The sequence below is a fragment of the Poecilia latipinna genome, unplaced genomic scaffold, assembly GCF_001443285.1.
Source record: "Poecilia latipinna isolate Pla-1442-1.1 unplaced genomic scaffold, P_latipinna-1.0 Scaffold975, whole genome shotgun sequence".
Classification (NCBI taxonomy): Eukaryota; Metazoa; Chordata; class Actinopteri; order Cyprinodontiformes; family Poeciliidae; genus Poecilia; species Poecilia latipinna.
In genome coordinates this window covers 109,783-129,487 of record NW_015113591.1, presented here as the reverse complement: position 1 = coordinate 129,487, position 19,705 = coordinate 109,783, and the positions used below count along the sequence as shown (strand labels likewise).

The window sequence follows — 19,705 nt, the reverse complement described above, 5'->3', positions numbered from 1 at the left end:
TGGTTTCCTAGCAGCTATTCTACCATGAAGGCCTGATTCACACAGTCTCCTCTTAACAGTTGTTGCAGAGATGTGTCTGCTGCTAGAACTCTGTGTGACATTGACCTGGTCTCTAATCTGAGCTGCTGTTAACTTGCGATTTCTGAGGCTGGTGACTCGGATGAACTTATCCTCCGCAGCAGAGGTGACTCTTGGGTCTTCCTTTCCTGGGGCGGTCCTCATGTGAGCCAGTTTCTTTGTAGCGCTTGATGGTTTTTGCGACTGCACTTGGGGACACTTTCAAAGTTTTCCCAATTTTTCGGACTGACTGACCTTCATTTCTTAAAGTAATGATGGCCACTTGTTTTTCTTTACTTAGCTGCTTTTGTCTTGCCATAATACAAATTCTAACACTCTATTCAGTATGACTATCAGCTGTGTGTCCACCTGACTTCTGCACAACACAACTGGTGGTCCCAACCCCATTTATAAGGCAAGAAATCCCACTTATTAACCTGACAGGGCACACCTGTGAAGTGAGAACCATTTCAGGTGACTACCTCTTGAAACTCATCGAGACCACAGAGTGTGTGCAAAGCAGTAATCACAGCAAAAGGTTGCTACTTTGAAGAAAATAGAATATAAGGCGTATTTTCAGTTGTTTTACACTTTTTTGTTTAGTACATATTTCCACATGTTAATTCATAGTTTTGATGCCTTCAGTGTGAATCTACAATGTCAATAGTCATGAAAATAAAGGAAAGTCATTGAATGAGTAGGTGTGTCCAAACTTTTGGTGTGTACTGTACATGGGAACTTTGACACACTGCTTTTGGAAGTATGTTTGGTATTATGTCATAATACCACCTAAAGACATTGGAAGGACTGCTTGGACAACTGGAACAGCTTCATTACCAGTTACTAGTAACAGGCTTTTGAAGAAAAATACTAGTTAAACATCATGTGGTACTCCTCAGCTATTTTTTTGTTATCTACATTTCTGTTTCTTGGGAAGGGGAGCACTTGCCTTTGGTTCCTTTCTCTTTTTTTTAAGGTTTTTTGTTGGCTCTTGTGGCCTTTATTTTGAAAGTAGTTTGACAAGAAAGAGGGTTATGAGAGAGGGGGAAGACATGTGTCAAATGTTGCCAGGCTGGGAATTGAACCTGTGACCTCTGGCATGAGGACTAAGGCCTCAATACATGGGTTGTGTTTTTGCCCCTGCGCCACCACAGCACCCCTGCCTTTGGTTCCTTTCTGGAATAATATCCAGCAGTCTGCAGACAATGGACTTTCTTAGCCAGTGTTATGGTCAGGAAGGCCCTTGACTTGCACTACCACTACACACTATTGTGCAAGAGTGATTGATAACCATTTTAAGTTCTACATAACACATTCTTGGGCAATTGAGGAATTCAAGGCAGGAATTCTTTTTGCCTTTTCCACAACAACTGTGAAAACAGTTCAGTTTTCCATTTAAGGTAGATGTAGCACTGCATACTGTATATCCATTGTTCTTCTTAACGTAAAACAGTCTATAGAGACTTAACCATTTTCTCCAGTTAGGAAAAAGTACACAAATTTTGCTGTTATTTGAAAAGTAATGCAGAGGCATTGATAGCAGTGGAAAATGTAGATTAACTGCAACTCATTTCTATTACAGTATTTACCAATATCGTGGCATAGTTTTCTTATATTGTTGAGACCTAGTAAACATCAGATCATTTTTGGTTAAACTCTGTGAAAATTTATCTTGGAATGACTATTTCAAGTTTCAGCCATCCCCAATTCCTACATGGTATGCCACACATTTGACAATGTACAGCTTTGGTGACAAAAGATTGCATGACAATGACTGTACCTACATCATATTAAGAGTTGTTCAACCTACTTGTAGTTATCTTATGACTTATGATCTCGTTGGGTGGTGACCACAGAGTCTTGAGCATTCCATAGCCTGAAACCCCTGGTCATCAATGGCAGCAAACCTTCTGCTGTAAATGTTGCGGTGCACTTTGCAATTGGCTTTCCTTTTCTGAGTTAGGTTGAAGCTTTAACTTGCTTACTTGATGATTCTATGCCGAGAGTGGTAGGTATGATAAAAGTTTGCAGTGTTTTCAGCTGTTTTTCACAGCCTACATATTGTGCCTCTTGTCCAAGGGATTTTCTTTAAGGTGCAGAGGGTACTGCCAGTACCCATGTAACTTTATGTGATCACCCTATATTGTGTGGGCCTGGCCTCACAATTGCAAGCTTTTAGGTTCTGTTTTTGCATTGTCAAAATTAAGTTATCAGTTACAGTAAATGTCTGCCTATTCGTGGTCGAGTATTCACAAATTTACGTATCTGCACATTTTTCTGGAACATGGCTCCAAATTGTTCACGGAAACCTGCCTACGGGTGGATTGTTTTGTACAGCATATCTCAACTATTCAAAACAAAATGCTGCATGGAAAGCAACAAGCCTGAGGCGTTATTGGCTGGCATTTGCACAGCACCCAATCCAGAAGCATGATTTGTTTTTCTTGTCACTGATTGTCTGTACCCCAAGAGCAGTGATTAGGAACACCATATCAGCTTCTGTGGTAGTGCCAAGACTGCTTCTACTGTGTATGTTAATGCCTATCATGGTATATGTTCTGTTTGAACCATTAAAATAGGCAGTCATAAGAGTTTCCAGGGGGACCTCGAGGATTTTAGCTATATTTAGCCATATTTTAGCTGTGTTAATGTGACTTTGTCTTCTGCTTATCCAAGATCAGGATGTGGTAACAGGTCCAAGAGGGAAACCCAGACATCCCTCTTACTGGGGACACTCTTTAGCTCACTCTTGGGGATCCCAAGCTATTCTTAGGTCAGATGGAAAATATAGTGCCTCTAGTGAGTTCTGGGTCTTTCCAGGGGTCTCTTCCTACCTCCAAGGGTTTTCCGATCATTTGAGCTTTGGTGACAAACTCAAATTGTGTCTTATGTCACCATAAGACGCAATCTTATAATCTTAGCACTACTGCAGCATCTAATGTCCACAGTCATGCAGGGTTTATATCCAATCAGTGGCAAGAAAAACTAATAGTAGCCCTGGATTGGCTGCTTTGAAAATGTCAGCCAGTAGAGTATCAAGTAGCATTGCTTATAGAGATTTCAGCTTCCTAAATTGCATTTTCTTTTGAATATTTTTGTGGTTCTCTACAAAAAATTTGTGGCATGGCAAATTTTCCACTAATAATTTGAACTTGCGCTCCATTAAAAAATAAAATCAATGGAAATGTGTATCTAATACCAAACCGCGAATAAATGGGGATCCACTGTAATTTTAATTTCTGTTCATTAAAAAAAACTGACTGATTTGTTTCTTTTTGTATGCTTGCAAATGTTAACGAGTTTACCTGACATTCAAAAATGTATTTCATCTGTCTGTTGTTATTGTAATCTGAATAAGCTTTTCTTTTGTCTTCCAGGTCATGGCCATGGAGGTGTCATGTCTGACAGGTGTTGATGAAGATGAAAAAGATGCTGATTCTGAAATTCAGTCCCTCATGCTGCTGCAACCTGTGAAAATGGCGCAAGATTCGGCCTCTTGCACCGATTCTTTTGACACGCCATCTTTGCATCAAAACAATGTCCTAGATGTTCTGTCCAACTCGGATATGTTGTCTCCAATCGGTTTGGCGAATGGACCCTCTTTGCATCAGGCTACTCAAGCTCATGAACTTCACTGCATTACCTCCGAAAAAGACGAGGAAAAGAGCATCACCCAGCTAAAGACTGTGCAGGAAATCGACAGTCCTGGAATTTGGGGATTCGACACAGAATCAGCAGAGAATTCATTGGACGATTTCAGCAGTGCCAGTGACCTCAACTGGGACCCTCACAAAGAGTTTATGCAGTTTCTTTTGGAGAACCACAATGATTCCCCTGCAGAGGAGCCAAAAGAGGAAGTTGGTCTTTCCAACAGTCAAAGGAGAAGGAAGAGGAAGATGGACATGGTGGTAATGGTGGATCCTTCAGAAGATCTATACCCGGATCTAAGCCCCAAAACATCTGAGAAATCGTCTGATGCTGAAGGCTACGTAGACTCTGGTCATGTTAGAGACATCGCTAAACCACAGAAGCTGCCCACGCCACAGTCATCTACAGCAGATGTAGTACCTAAGTATCCAAACGGAACAGTAAAGGTCATTAAGCAAATTCTGTACAAAACACCTGCAAGAAGTTCACATGGGAATAACATAAATGATAAACATTCAACACTAAAAGGGCGGCTGAAAGTGAATTCTCAATCACAGGGGAGACCATTGCCGTTCCCTTGCTCAAAATGTAATCTGGTGTTCAAGAAGGAGCATCGCTTGTTTAATCATATGAAGTCTCACAATGACCCCCCCAGTTATCCAGCAAAACCCTTTATATGCAGAGAATGTGGCAAATGTTTCAAACAAAGCAATTCACTAATTGACCACATGTCCACCCATGAGAAGAAAACGAGACTCATGGAAGAAGAAAGAGATGCAATTGACAAGAAAAAAGAAGACGCAAAGTTATTCTGCCCTCAGTGTCCATTTGGTACAAGCTGCCCAGACTCTTTTGTTCAGCACGCAAAAACTCATGAAAAAGACAAAAGAAGGTTTAAATGTGACAAATGCAGTTACAGAACCGTGACTGACCACGATCTTAGGAGACATAGCGTTATGCACCACACGGTTATTAGAGTTAGAAAAAGAGTACGGAGGGATGATAATGATATGTACCCTTGCGAAATTTGTTCCTATAAAGCTTTTGGCAAGCAAGTTTTTGTGAATCACTTAATCCTTCGTCATCAAATGTCTTTTGAGGAATACACAAGAGCACAGAAAGAGGAGACAAATGCACAACAGTCCAGGGAACGCAAGTCACCTGGGCGTAAAACTCAATTCGAAGATGCAGAGTTTACGTCAAAAATATCAGTTGAAGACGTACCCGACGAGTCCGGTGGAATTTCTGACCTGTTCAAAAATAGCAAGTTTAGGCGAGATCCCAAGTCTCAGTTGACAGAATCAAAGCTTGACAAATCGATTAACGTTCTCTTGTCTCGTCAGAACCATAGAAAGACAGGCGACGAGCAAAGGGATGAAAGCAATAACTCTAGCACAAATGATTATTATTCCAAAAAGGACAAAGACTGTTGTGACGAGTCACAAGAAATGACGTCGGTCAAGGTTGAAGAGCCTGCTGGACCACAACATAGTCCTAACTTTAACCTGGAGCACTCACCAGTCAAAAAGTCTCAGTCTAAACGAAAAATGTCCACTCCATATCGCAACACCTCCGACCAAGACTCATGTTTCATTTTACCAAAACCTTCGCCTAGTCCTAAGAAAGTTAGCTCAGAAGATGCATCAGACCATGATGAAAAGGACATTTTCCCAGTCAAAGAGTCCGAAGCCAACGGTAATCATTTTAGCGATGTGATCAAAAAAGAAAAGAAACACATAATATACACATACAGTAGGAGGATGTCCATGAGAGGTGCTCTACAGGCGTCGAAAAAGCTGTTTGAGAAAATCAAGACTGAAGAACAGGAACAGAATGAGGTTGAAATCAAAGAAGAATGCATTGAAACCGAGGTATTTCAAGAAACATTCGAGGCCCACCAAATCCCATTGGGGGAATCCCCCTCAGACGATTTGTCAGAGGCAGAAATGGACACCAAGAAGTGTCCGTACTGCCCTGCTGTTTTTGAGTCAGGAATTGGACTGTCCAATCATGTGCGTGGACATCTTCACAGGGTTAGAGTGAGCTATGATTCACAGCATGGTGGGTCTCCACAGGAGGTTGGTTATCAGAACAAAAGACCACGAATCCGGCGGAAGAATTCAACATTACAGCGACTGAAAAAAGGTATTATTTGTGCATGTCTTTTTATTTAAAAAAAAAAATGAAGTCAAACAGTTTGTTATAACAATGTTAAACAAGTAAATGTGAAATAACCACACTTTGAGTAGCAGTAAGAGAGACATAGTGAGAAGAAAAGAAGAAAATATTGAGCGAAAAGGCAAAGACGGATGGTTTGATTTCAAATTTAGTGGAATTTTGCAATAATTTGCTGTCAACAAGGTGTACTTTCATGTGAAAGCTAGTGATAAACTTGGATAAATTAAAAGAAAAAAGAACTCTGCTGTGTTTATTTCTTGACTGACCTCCAACTCCTCAGTCAAGAATGTTGGGGTCTTATCCTGAGAAGAAATGAATCTTACACTTTACCAAAACCTAGCTCTGTTGGGAGCAGCTAGCATGTCTACCAACAGAACAAAGTGACTTGACATCATCATTTCCTGTAAACAAATAAAGTTCAGTTTTTGTGGTTATGTTTTATTCCTGCATTTGGATGTGCGATGAATGTCACCAGGCAGGGATTCGAACCTGTCCTCAACGCGGCCCACAGTTGCTTCATGTGGGCTATGCTTTGCCCCTGTGCCTCCACAGCATCCCTGGTCACCATTTGTTTAGTTTTCTACGCAGGCCACAGAGTTTATACTAAATTATTTCATGCATTTCTTTCCAGCTTAAGGAGTAACTGAAATGAAGGAATTCCACCGTCTTGGATTGTCATCATAGATGGGTTATGCTATCTTTAATGAGCCATGATTAATGATTAGAGACAATATTCAAAGCTGTCTTGGTGGTGCAGGTGGAAAAGCCAATGAATAATTCTATCATCAGTCAATACGAGACTGGATTCAACTGGGGTCTGAAGAAAACATTGTGTTCTTGTGGAATCATTAAGGCTTTCTCTAGCTAGCACAGCCATTTTTTTCTCTCCAGAAAGTTACCTAGAACCCACATGTCATAGTCAAAGTCTTACTTTGTTATAGTGTATCTGTAGTAAATGCTAAATTTCTATTCTTAGCACATGCTAGTAGTAGTAGCGAAGCCATAACATTAAGATAATGTTTTCACTTTTACCTTCTTTTCTCCCTACAGCACTACAGGAAGATTCAGATTCCGAAACTGTGAGGACCATTCACTCTTGTCCATTATGTGGGGACTCATTTGACAACAGAACTGGACAGTCCAACCACATACGAGGTCATCTGAAAAAGCTCGGAAGGAACTTTTCTACAAAGACCAAATCCCCGTTAATTTTACTCCGTGAGCTGATGCGCGACAAGAAGGAGTGCCAGCGGGCCTTTCAGATTCTGGGAAAAAGACGAAACCATTTCCAGTACGGTGCTTTGCCAAAGCTGCCCATCGTCAATCGCTTCGCCTCTTCTCAGATGGGATTCCCAAAAAGTCACTCGGTTCCAAACCATTGCACTGATGCCAAACCACTGATGCCCTTTTCTTTAGCAGAGGGCAAATCTGAAAGCGGGCAACTAGAAAAGCTGGATGTTAAGACGTCCCTCTCAGGCACGACCGCCCTGATTGGGATCCTGAAAAAGAGGAAGTGTCAGGAAGATGCAAGACAAAAGGGATCCTCTCAGATGTCAAGAAACGGTTTACCAGTTTCGTCAAATCCTGAGGAAAGTTCAGGATCAAAAGTTGTGTCTTCACTGCCAAACTCAGTACCTGGTGGTAAGTAACTCAAACAGAAGTAAATGGGTTAGAGGGAAAATGAATTTATCCTTATTCAAAATGTATTATTGTAGAAGAAAAGATTTGTTAGCGATATTACCACCATTGATTATTTTTGTTGAAGTAAGGCGTCATCAACATACAGGAGCAGTTTCCTGAACACTGATCATCAGAATGGGATCAAAACATCTTTATATTCCAATCGAAATGTATTTATTTAAAAGGGTCATGCACATTAATGGATATTAGTAACGCGTGATGTAAATATGCTGACTTTAGCAAGACCGCTAATTTTCATCTGCTCTCCATTAGCAGATAACCCAAGTAAATGGGTTAAAGAGAGTAAAATCTCCCATGTTTAATAATTAGCACAATACAGGTAATACGTTAATCCAGTTCAAATCTGTATCCATGTTATTCACAAAGCACATTTAAATGAATGTTTAGCCAAAGCGTTGTTACAATACCGAAATAGATCAAAGACACAAATAAAAGTAAACAATGAAAGCTAAATGAAATGTTCCACAGACTGTAGTAAAATAGAAACAAACAAATCATGTCACTCTTCAAAAGCCACTGAAATTAGTGTTTTTAAGGGAGACTTGAAAACATCAAGAGAAGAAGCCTGTTTAATATGTAATGGCAGCTTGTTTTTGTAGTTTTGGAGCTTCAGCCTAGTTTAAACCACCAGAAGCTGATCTTAGGGCCTGTGGTGAAACATAAGGCTGAAGCAGGTCAGAGAGGCACAGAGGAGCTCTGATCACCACGTATGTTAAACTGTCATGTTCACAAAGGGGATAAATCAGATCAATATGTCCTTATATGGAATCGTCTAAATAGAAAATAGCACAAAGATTAATAAAAAAACCCCAAAAATTCTCAACATTTGAAACAACAAAAAACACATTTACTAGCATGATTTCTTTATTAGTCTGACCCGCTTTAGCTGGGGGAAGGGAAAGGTTATATTACACCACCTGGAAGTCGTAAAAGGTTCTTTTTTTCTTTTTTTTTTCAAACCTGAAAACAGAATATAAAATAACTTTTACATTCAGTTGTAACGTTACAAATTGCCCCAAACAAATCAAGAATGCTCAGAATTATTCCAGATATCTCAAGCTCGATTGTTTATTGTTTATTCAAGTCTAAAACAATACAGAAAGTTGGAGACAGAAATTTGAAAAATGTAAAAACAAATTAAATCAAGTTCAAACATTATAATCTCTGTGTTCTACCAGAAATACAGACGACTCTACTGCAGGTCATTTCATTTAATCAGATCAGCAGTGGGAAAATGCTCAGCTTATGTAACAACTGCATCAAATGCTTGGAGATCTGCAAGGACACAGACCAGGTTCTCCACTGACCAGAGGAGTCAGCCTCCAAAAAAAAAAACAACACATTGAAATGGTCAATTTTAGTGTGGTGGGTTTCAAATTAAAAGCACTGTTAAATAGCAGATGGTTTGTTTCCAGTGATTCTCATGCATCACTGCCCACTGAAGTGTAAAACACACACCGCCCTTTATTCAACCAAACTGGTGCTTGTTAGCGGCTGTGCTGGTTGCTGAGGGACCGAGGGAAGAAGTTTGAATCTTTTTTTTTTTTTTTTTTTTCTTCCAGGCTTTCAGTCTGATCTCGGGTCAAATCTATCAGGCTGTCAAAGGAAAACCACTACATTAAATTTACCAGAGACGGTAAAGAATAAACAAAAGTAAAAGAGGATTTGGAGAATTTAGACTTGTTTGCCAAGTTTTCCTGAACAAATGATCCTGAAGCCAGGCACTTCTTTTTTAATAAACATGCACTGTTCTACAGGCAACCGTCAAGTCAAAGGCAATAACACTTTAACTGTCCTTAAAAGTGTTTGTATGAACTGCTATTAATATTTTGAATTGAGAGGGATTGAAGCTGAGGTGTGTAACTTTTGTAACTTTTTTTTTTTTTTTACATATTTGTTAAAACTATCAACATTTTGTGATGATATGAGACAGATAAACTGTGAAAAAAAATCTATCTCAGTGCTAAGACCCTCCTCCTGGCTGTGATTGGTTGTGTCTGACCAAGCGAAGTATTTATGAAGTTAACACATGGAGAAGGCCGAGGAGCTGAATTTTTTTTTTTACAGATTATTTGTCTCACACTATCCTATCACACAAAATAGTGACAAATTTAGCAAATATTAAAAACATAAAAGTTATGTGCCATAGCTTTAAGTGTCAGACATCCACTTTTGACTTGATTCCCTTTGACTATACCAGATATTCACTGCTCAACCATTTCAATTCCCTCCCTACAGTGGCCATGGAGAACCAACAAATGGACTATAATTTCACTTTTAAATCATAAAGTGTTGTAAAGTGTTAAATACTGATGATTTTGTCTTTTCTTCCTTAAACCAATTAATTGAACTTATTTTCTACTACCCTACAGTATGGCATTGTCAGCATAAAGTAGTAGAATGAGATGGAAACCTCCACAAACCATGTTTTAAAAATGTTCAACAATGTTTTGCTTGTCATCTGTGTCTTTTTACAGAAAAGGGTGAATTCAATAGGAAAGTGTGCATCCACTGTAATGCAACTTTCCACAGTGGAGTTAGCCTGTCCAATCACCTTCGGGCTTTTGCAAAAAGACAACAGATTGCCTTACTGGAAGGGACCAGTAAGTTCAGCTTTAAACATGACTCATTTACATTTCTAACTAACTTATTGTGTGTCCACCTCACACAACAAGTCATCTTTGCACATTTTGAATGTATCTGTATTTGACCCATACTGCCTCACCCCAATAATGTTTAAAGATAGCATACACCACATACTCAGCAATATCAGTTTTTAAATACTTTTAGCTGTTTTTTATTTTATTTTTTTAGAAAACAGCGGTGGTGGATTCTAAAACGCTAATCATAAACATTAGTTCCGCTAATGCTAAAGTGCTACACCATTGTGGCATTTAGCTGAACCTTACATTAAAATGGTAACCTCAATTCAAGGTATATCTTCCTTTGAAAGACTACGACCCTTGAAGAATTCTTACCAACACAGATGTAAAACTCTTTTCAACTGAAAGTTTACAAAACAGCCAAGTAAATTGGCACTTTAGAATTTGTTTAACTTAGAAAAACCTCAGCCGCTAAAGTTAGCAGAAGCGCTAAACAAAAAAGAAAAATTGCAGAACTGGAAAACAGAGTTCACTTTTAATCGAGTAGGAGAGAGTCCCACGGTTCAGTTTTTTTTCTACCTTCATTTTTCAATTTGACATGACACATCCATGTTTTATAGATGAAATTACCCCAGAGCCATACAGTTTTAAAGGTTCTGTGAAGAATGTCTTCTTGAAGTCAGAACCAGAATGTTACAAAACTCTAAAGTAAAAGAGAACCAGTCTAGCCAGACTAGAAGTGGTGTGACAACAACTGAGGCAACTTTGGTTGACTCGACGTGAAGCTCAGCAGCAGTGTTATGAACAACCTACGAGTATTTTGGACCTTAACTTTGCATTATTTCCAAAGTGGCAAAAACAGGAGCCACCCAAAGATTGGGCCTGACTGTCTAACTTTAAACAAATTATAAGTAAATGTTCTTAATAGAAGATTTAAATGGTGTCACATTTCTGCCAAAAATCCAGAGGAGCAGATTAAGCAATCACAGTAGTGCATATCGTCACCTTCATAAAGTAATAACATTTTTTGCCCTTAAGATCTTTTAGAAAGAACAAGGGGATTTTTTTTTGTTGCTAAAATCACTTGTAAAAAATAATAAAAAAAATAGATAAAAATGGCTGAGACCATTGTTGTAGAAAGGTGACACTATATTAATTGAGAACACTCACCATCCTGAAACAAGGAAGCAGGAGAGATCCAGACAGAGATCTGTGAGCAAACAATGTGTGAAATGTGTGTATCAAAGCTCCACCATCGACTGATTATTATAGTGTTCATTCATAGCAAGGCTGCGCTGTAATCTGACCCATCACTCTGTGGGTTTAACTGGAATTCTCGTCTTGCAGCAATTCAGTGTAAAGCGGTCAGGACGCGTTCAAGGCCCGGTTTGAAGAAGAAGACACTGCCCTTAGCCCAGAGTCCAGAGGAGATGTACAGGCTCACCTGCAGGCAAGTTTGTTCTGCCTTTTCAAAAGCTCTGCTGTATGACGGCATATTGGGGCCATTGCTGATGGAAAAGGGGAAAAAAACAACAACTCCGTAAATAATTTCTGAGCTCCTAAAGTCAAAAATTTTGCAAGATGAAACAGAAATTCTGAGATAAAGCTCAGAAATATACCTGTATTTTTCTAGAAAATTTCATAGATCTCAGTGTTCTTGTTTTTTAAAGCTAATTTTTTAATTTTCAGAGCTCAGAAATGTCCCCTTTTTCTAGGAAATTTCTGAGATTAGTCTAAATGTTTCAGAGGTTTGTTGTAATACATTTTTGACTCTTGGAACTCAGAAGTTTACTTTTTTTTAGGTGATTTCTGAGATTTCAAACTTTCCTTGTTTTTATTGCACATTTTCAACTTTCGGAGTTCATAACTTTAGTTTTTTTTTAGAACAGATTCTTGTAGTGTCATTTTGTAGTTCAGAAATGTCTGGGTTTTATGTAGAAAATTTCTGAGATCTTGTTTTTTCTAGAAAAACTCAGATTAAGTTGAAAATGTATTAGTTATTTTAGAGGAGAAATCTACTTCTCTTGTTTGCTATCTACAATGACCTCAGCTCTCCTCCATGCTCTTGGACGTTAAGCTGTTTTCTTGGAGTAAAGAGGAATTCACCTTCTGTTCCTCTCCAAAGGTTCTGTGACCTCGTCTTCCAGGGTCCGTTGTCAGTCCAGGAGGACTGGATCAAACATTTACAGAGACACATTATGAACACTGGTGTCCCTCGCACTGGGCTCGGCATGGCTGAGGTCACCTCGCTGTCCACAAACCCCCCCACCCTGAAGACGGACGAAGACGGCTCTTTGCTGGTCGCCAACGCTGCCTCATGAGGCCAAAGGGGACCTTTTTCTAGATTTCACTAGATTGTATGTACGTGTACATTGGATGTTTGTTCACTTACTTTTGTTTTTAAAGTCAATGAAATAATGGCCAAAAGGACAACGCAGCCCCAATGTTTTAGACATTGCGCCTGTTTGAACATTTTGGACAGATGAGAAAATATTATTTTGGAATATTGTTACCTTCGTCTCTTTTTACATGGTCCATTTATGAGGAATTAAATTCCAAATGGATAAGACTCTTATTTTATGCAGTAATGTAGTGTTGGATCCATTTCTAAAGAAGACAACTTATACCTCAGACTTTTCATGGTTTTAGTCCGTTTTAGTCCAGATCCGGGAGCCGTCGTTGGTCCTCTTAGAAAACACATTTTTCTTTTTCGCGTCTCAACAAGACCCAGTAAACACACTCTTATCAGGCCAGAGTTTAGAGCGATGACACTTTTTTTTTTACTTCAAGAGCAACAAAAAAAAAAAGAGAGAGAAAAGAAAGACTGCAACCTTTTATAATACAAATAAAGTGTTTTATAAAATTTCAGTAACTGCATTGTTTTTAACTAAATACAATAAAATCTGAAAGTAGGTGAGAAAGAAACGCCCTAATGCGCACAAACCACGCAGTTCATGCCCTTCCTTCATGTTACCTATATTTAATGTTTCAATATACTGTTTTGAAATAATTTAATTTGAAATGTACTATATCACAGATACAATGCGTAAACATTTGTGTTGTTCTAAATAATGATAATAAAAAAAACAGGAAAACTAACTGATGACTTTTTCTAATAATTTCTGTTATGAATAAAGAAAATGTAGAAAAATGACAGTATTTTATTGAGATTATGACATGTGGAAGTGATATTGATGGGATGACATTCTGTGGAGTTGAGTGTTCTTCAGCTGAGGAGATCCTTAACCATGGAGTGATTTCATTCAAACGGGCAGGCTCCCTGAAACAACACCAACAGTTCAGTTGTTAGATTTAGTACAGTATTGATGACATGAACGTCATTATGTGTCTGTGATCCATACAGGACCCTTCAAACAAGCTGCTGAGTTTCATCACAGCTGAATAAACTGAAACATACTTCAGACTTATTCTTTTATCCCATAAAACATTTATGTTCTGACACTTTGCAATATTAAGGCTAAGGAGATCTACTGTATATTATTAAAGACTAATAAATTAAGAAGTTTCTTATTTTTACTCGAGGGTAAAAAAAAATAATAATTACAATCTAAAAACTACATTTTTCAGATTGGGGGTGCATATGTGTGCTAGCTTTCTATATCCTTGTGGGGACCTGTTTCTGTCTACAATGTGGGGTTGTGGGGACCAAAGCTCCTTATGGGGACATTTTCTTGGTCCCCATGAGGGGAAATACTGTCTTTGGATTAGGGGTTTGGTATGTGATGTTACGGTTCGGGTTAGGCTGTAGAAAATGAATCTAAGTTCCCACAAGACATGAAAACACAACTGTGTGTCTATCATGGGGGGGGGCTGGTCTGTGAGGCAGAAGCCAGGAAACTTCAGCTCTGAGGAGGAGCTGCACCTTGAAGGCGGAGCTATGTCCACCTGGGCATTTTGCACAGCTAAATGGTTGCCAAGGAGATTAAAGGATTTCTTAAACATGTATGAAAGAATCAAGGCAACACTCCAGGTATTTTTGATGATGGAATAATAATGTAACATAAGGTAAACTCAAAAGTCAATTTTACATATATTTTGTAAATATTTTCAATGCTGCCCCTCTAATAAGCTGGGCTGGTCTAAATACCTTTAGGAAGAGTTCAAACTGCGGCTGCAGCTTCTTGAGCATGGCTTCTGCTTTGCTGAGGCAGGAAAGTCTCTGCTGAACTTCAAACCCCTGATGGGAAACAAAATAATCAGCCAGTGGAAAACCTTGGAGACGTTGAAACCAGCTGGTGTTGCTGGATGTGTCGGCAGGGGCTGGTCAGTCAGTAGCCTCACCTTGGTGTTGGTCAGGTGTTCCAGTGAGGAGACGTGGGCCTGCACTTCGGCTGCAGATGTGGACACGTGAACCTTACAGGCCGCACAGTGAAGCATTTCCACCTTGGTCATGTGGTGGTTCTCCTGCAGACCTGGGGACGCCAACAACCACAACCAGATGGAGTAAGAGCGGGCCAGCCAGGTCTCATTCCCGACAGCAGTAACATGTTTACCTGGAAGTGCTTCTTCCTCTACGGCTCGGCTACAGTGCTGGCTTTTGTACACCATGATTTCCTATTGGGAGAAAAATACCTCCTACTAATCAGATTTTGTTTTTATTTTTATTTAAGACAGATATTTTGAAACTAGGGTTATTTAACATGAGGATACATGGATGAGCAACATGAGCATTTCTCACCTGTAGAAATGCTATTGCCATATCGTCGTAGCTGCTGCTGCGCTGGATGTGCTCCAGAGTGTCCCAGTGGGTTCGGCTGTCCAGATGTTCCTCCAGCTCCTGAGCGTTGGACAGCTCTACGTCACAGAGGTCACAGGTGATGGGACACCTGGAACACACATGTTAAACCAAACACACCCTCACAGAAATTCAGGTAAAAAAATCAGCAAATTTTGGCACTAATGCATAATTGTAAGTTTATTGAAAATTTCAAGCAAAAAATAAATAAATAAAAAAAACAGTCAGACCCATTGGGGTTTAACTCTCCCGTGGTCTTAAGAGACAGGTCCACTGGACCCAGAAAGCTTTTGTGTGGGGGCTCAGAGTACGAGGTTTGTTCTGTGTGTGTGGTTTCGGGAACTGACGGTCTAAAGGGAAAACCTCCCGCCTCACTACTGGGACATTTGCCGTGCTCCTCCTGAGCATTCAGGGTTAACTAATTCTAATCCTACTTGCAGGTAGCAGTATTTCTCACTTCTACTCCATCTTACTTAATGTCAAGCTATAGTCTGTGATTAAAATGGAAAGTAACAAAAATTGAGCTATTTAAAAGGGCAGTATTATGTATTTTCTAGGCGTATATTGCCATTTTATAGTGCAGTGAATTAAGTTAACTTCAGTTGTTAAAAAAAACTATATATTAACAAAATTTCACTTTGTTATTTAATACTTGAAATTGGGCTTCTGTCTCTTTAAAAACTCCTGCTCTTTCTCAAGCTCTGCCTTCAGGTCATCACAACATGATTCCTCTATTAACCCTTTAACAATGTTTTTACCAGTGTTACACTGGGAAGTAGCTCTGTATAATGAGTCCAGCAGGTGTTTGCTAATGGCTGCTGTCTAGTCTGAAGGAGCCAAGTGTGGGAGTCATGGGGGAGGGCATGAAGCTTGAAAACTGCGGCTCAGAGAGGAGCTGCGACTCGAAGGGTTTTAAATAAAACCCACTGCATGTCCAGAGAAATCTGATTAGGGACCAAACTCATCTGAATGCAACCTAAACTCAGCACTTTTTCTCAGCCAGCTGTTCCTCTTCTGAAGGTTTTCTGGTCAGAAGAAACCAAACCAGAACTCTTTGGTCCACATAGAAACAGGCTGCGTGTGGCAGAATACTTAGGGAGGGTTTATTTACAGATCCAGGATGAAATGGTGGTGGTCTGCCTTTGAGCAGAACAATAATTTCCATTACCACCTCCAAGTGTTTAAATGGCCCAGTCAAAGTCCAGAACTCTATGACTGAGCCTGAGCTATTTCACAAAGACCAAGGAGGAAAAGTTCAAATCTGTTGATGTGCAAAAGTGACCTGCAACTGGAGCAAACAAACAGAACACTTAATTTGTGAAAAGAAAAAATCTAAACCATTAAGCTTCTTCAACTCTAGTATAACAGGCCAGGGGTCTGCAACCTGAGGCTGCAGAGACACAAATGGTTCTTTGGACCTTCCATGGATGCACAATAGAAATCTAAATTTTTAGATCTATTTTTTTGTCTTTAGATTGAAAACACTTTAAGAAGAAAATGCATCTTTTCTTTTTTCTATTTCACAAAGTTTCGCATTTTTCTTTATTTCCCCAACATGAAAATAGAAATAAGACAGCAACTCTTTAAAAATGATAACAAAATTAAATTCTTATAGTAGATATTTACCATTTTTTCCAACAGACCCTGGTTAAAGGCATACCTTTATCATGTGTTGTAGGTCTAACACATGATATTCCAATGGAATATCATGGAATGGAATGGAGGTTTGTGTGGTAGTTTTTTTTTTTTTTTTTTTTTTTTTTTTTTTGTGTTTTGGGTAGTTTTAGAGCAAACAGCTTCAATGATGACATGAACCTGCCTGGTGCTTACTTGTTCAGTTTAGCATTTTCCTCTTTAGTCCTGATGAGCTTCGGAGGAGGCGCTTCTTGGTCCAGTCCTGTTCAAACACATCACACACAAACACAAAAAGTCATTACAAGCAATAACGTTTCTTTTTTTCATTAAGGATGCAATTAATAATTTTAATATTTATTCAATTATTATGAGAATCAGGTAAAAAGATTAACACATTCTGATGTTTTTCATCAAACAATACAAACAATTTATTCCTTTTTATGAAAAGGAAAATCAAAACAATTTTTGTCTAAAATGCAACAACAGCATTTTTGGGGGGAACTATTACTCATTTGTAATAAAAACTGCGTCTGCAGCCAAATAAATCCTTCTAACATCAACATGGTATTTCTGCTTGACTTAACATCAGCACAGTATAGTGATTCATTTTGGATCAACTGATAATTGGATATTAATAGGTGCTTAATAAGAGATGTTTTCTTTTACAGAACGAACTATGATAGGCTGAAACTCTGGCACTTGCAGAATAAGAATTTTTTTAATCTTAAATGCAAAATGTAAAAATTTTCCAACTGTTTAGGCTGAATTGCTGATCTGCATTGTTCTTTGAGCAAATGGCCTTTTTTCAGTCTGTAGCAATTAATTGATTAAACTAGTTGATTATTTCAAAAATTGATTCGAATCATGTCAGCTTTATTTTTCATATAATTATTTTTGGACTCATGTGCAAAGAGCTAACGAGTTCACCTCTTTCTACATATCCCAGCTGTTGATGGTCTCGCTTTAACCGAGATGGAGACACCCTGAGGGGGGCGGCCATCTACAGAGAGAGAAAAGACCAACATGTTATTACAGCAAGAAACACACACTCTTTAGGATAAGAATAAATGTTTATATTTAAAAAAAGAGCACGAAAAAAAAAAAACATGCTCTGTGAAACTTTTAGAAAATGTTAAGCTCTACCTCTCTTGGATAATCAGAAAGAGGTTTCCTCTCCCCTCCGTTGGTCCTCAGTCCCCTGAAGGACTCGGGGATAGTCTGGGAGGAGGAGCCATGACTCAGTCTGTCAGGACTGTGGATTCTTGCCTCCAAGTGTCCATTTGGGAATTCATAACCCGGACGGTCCAGTAGTTTACTGTCTGGGCTGTAAGCCCGGCTTTTAGCCAGAACATGCCCTGGACTCAGATCTCGGCTGTCTGTGGGTCTGGCTGTCTGTGGAGCCATCCGTCTTTCAAGCGGACGGTTCGCCGCTGTTGACGACTCCCAGCGCCTGGCATCTCTATCTGGAGACGGGCGCTTGCATCTCTGGCTGCTGTCCTGAACAGCAAGGGGCAGCTGTGGCATCTCAGGCTCAGAGTCTGACGACAGAGGGTCGTTGGGGTCATAAAGCTCAGTCCTACGAGTAACAGGAGGAGAAACTGTGAGAATAGCTTCTAGGAGCAACCCAATTTTAACCACCAGGTGAAACAAAATGGATGCTGTGATGCAACGATTGAGGCACAGAAGACTCGCCTTGGAAAAACATTCAACACAATTTGAACGAGTACTGCTCTCCTCACCTCGTTTCAGAACTTGGACTTTGGTCCTCAGATTTCTCATTCTGTTTGTCGATCGGCTGGAAGGAGGATTTCCATTTGTCAACAGAAGCATCTGCTGCAAAACGCCAAACAAACCTTAAAAAAGCTATTCTATAAAAACTGTCATGTGTAACTTCTTTTCTAGTCCTGCTGTAAAGCTAGCAATGACATCGAGGCTGCTTTTCATGCTGTGAATTACAGCAGGACTAGGACTATATCTGTATCTTCAAATATATGTGAACACTTTTGCATTAAAAAGAAATTAAATGAGTAAGTTGACGTTTCACTTTTTTATTATTATTATTATTTTTTTAAATCATAAGAGGTGTTGCCTTATGGGAAAAAACATATTTTCTCCTTTATGTCTCATTATTATCCCCCAACCTTATATTTTGAATGGCCTAGGCTGGGTGTCCTAAACCTTTTAAATGTTAAAATGTGTATGCATTTGAATTTACTTAAAAATAATAATTTCTCAAACATAAGAATATATGAGATAACAGCCATGATCATGTTTATTTTGGTTTAACACTAACCTAATGACCGGAAAGAGTCTGAATGTACCAAGCATTACCTTCAACTTTTTGGGGCTGGGTCTTAGAAGCCATGTCCGGTGTTCCTGAAATTCGCTTCATAGCTTCTATAAAATGCTGGGGGACTCTGGAAAAGGACAGTAAACACATAAGACTGACCCTCAGGGTGCTAGGCAGAAATAACCTAACTGAAATAGGGACGGAAGCTAAGCTAGCGGGGCTAGTTTTAATTTAGCTGTACAGCAAAACAAAAGAACAAAAATGGTTAAGGAGAACCGTTTATTCTGAGCCTTACAACAAGCACCCAGCACTGATATGAAGTAAAAAAATGCTGGGGGCTGGAGGGAAAAGGCCAGTGTTTACAGGAAAAGAAAGCTCGCACCCATTAGCCAGTTAGCTAAACAAATCCCAGAAGACTGAACAGAGCTAATAGTTTGCAAACCTTGGAGCTGGAGCCGGTTTGAACCCCAACGCTGGTGGTGGAAACCTAACGGGTTCAAACGGATTTTTCTGCATGCGTCTCATTATTCCTGTAAAAAGAAATTCTCGGTGTGTTATATCAGAAAAGGGTGTCTATGAAATAAGTCTCGCTCACTAATAAACTGCTGTTTTACCGCATAGTCACCGACAGGTGGCTGCAAAACCCAAGCTTGATTCTGTGCCGTGCAAATCACAACCAGACAATCTGTACCGGTGGTTGTGGAGTGACCTCAGACTAAACGCCAGGAGACATTTAAAACAAATCCAACCACAAGAAGAATAGAATAGAATAGAATAGAATAGAATAGAATAGAATAGAATAGAATAGTAAGGCACAACAAACTGTTCCACAAAACA

General features: G+C 39.3%; 2 protein-coding genes across 4 annotated transcripts in view; one reads left to right on the top strand and one right to left on the bottom strand.

The window, feature by feature from the left end:
• znf644a (zinc finger protein 644a) overlaps window positions 1–13,024 on the top strand; it is a 24,237-nt gene extending 11,213 nt beyond the window's left edge. The window contains exons 2-6 of one of the 2 annotated variants that reach the window (XM_015050089.1): window positions 3,435–5,850; window positions 6,934–7,524; window positions 10,062–10,187; window positions 11,535–11,637; window positions 12,313–13,024. In XM_015050089.1, the coding sequence (XP_014905575.1) occupies window positions 3,435–5,850; window positions 6,934–7,524; window positions 10,062–10,187; window positions 11,535–11,637; window positions 12,313–12,508 (3,432 nt within the window). In that variant the 3' untranslated portion in view covers window positions 12,509–13,024. The remainder of the gene's footprint in view (window positions 1–3,434; window positions 5,851–6,933; window positions 7,525–10,061; window positions 10,188–11,534; window positions 11,638–12,312) is intronic. The other variant, XM_015050090.1, reaches the window with a different exon arrangement.
• Window positions 13,025–13,329: 305 nt separating this feature from the next.
• On the bottom strand, window positions 13,330–19,575 carry LOC106958285 (uncharacterized). 2 transcript variants are annotated; one of them, XM_015050101.1, is made up of 12 exons: window positions 19,483–19,575; window positions 19,311–19,398; window positions 18,910–18,995; window positions 18,318–18,411; window positions 17,722–18,154; window positions 17,506–17,578; window positions 16,774–16,840; window positions 14,887–15,034; window positions 14,702–14,762; window positions 14,490–14,620; window positions 14,296–14,385; window positions 13,330–13,467 (listed from the first exon to the last, which is right to left on the bottom strand). In XM_015050101.1, exons 2-12 carry the CDS (start codon window positions 19,391–19,393, stop codon window positions 13,447–13,449), a joined length of 1,287 nt encoding a protein of 428 aa, XP_014905587.1. In that variant the 5' UTR covers window positions 19,394–19,398; window positions 19,483–19,575; the 3' UTR covers window positions 13,330–13,446. The 2 variants fall into 2 exon arrangements, with proteins under 2 accessions (XP_014905587.1, XP_014905588.1); XM_015050102.1 differs by lacking the exon at window positions 19,483–19,575 and having other exon boundaries at window positions 18,318–18,408; window positions 19,311–19,476.
• Between the last annotated feature and the right edge of the window lie 130 nt (window positions 19,576–19,705).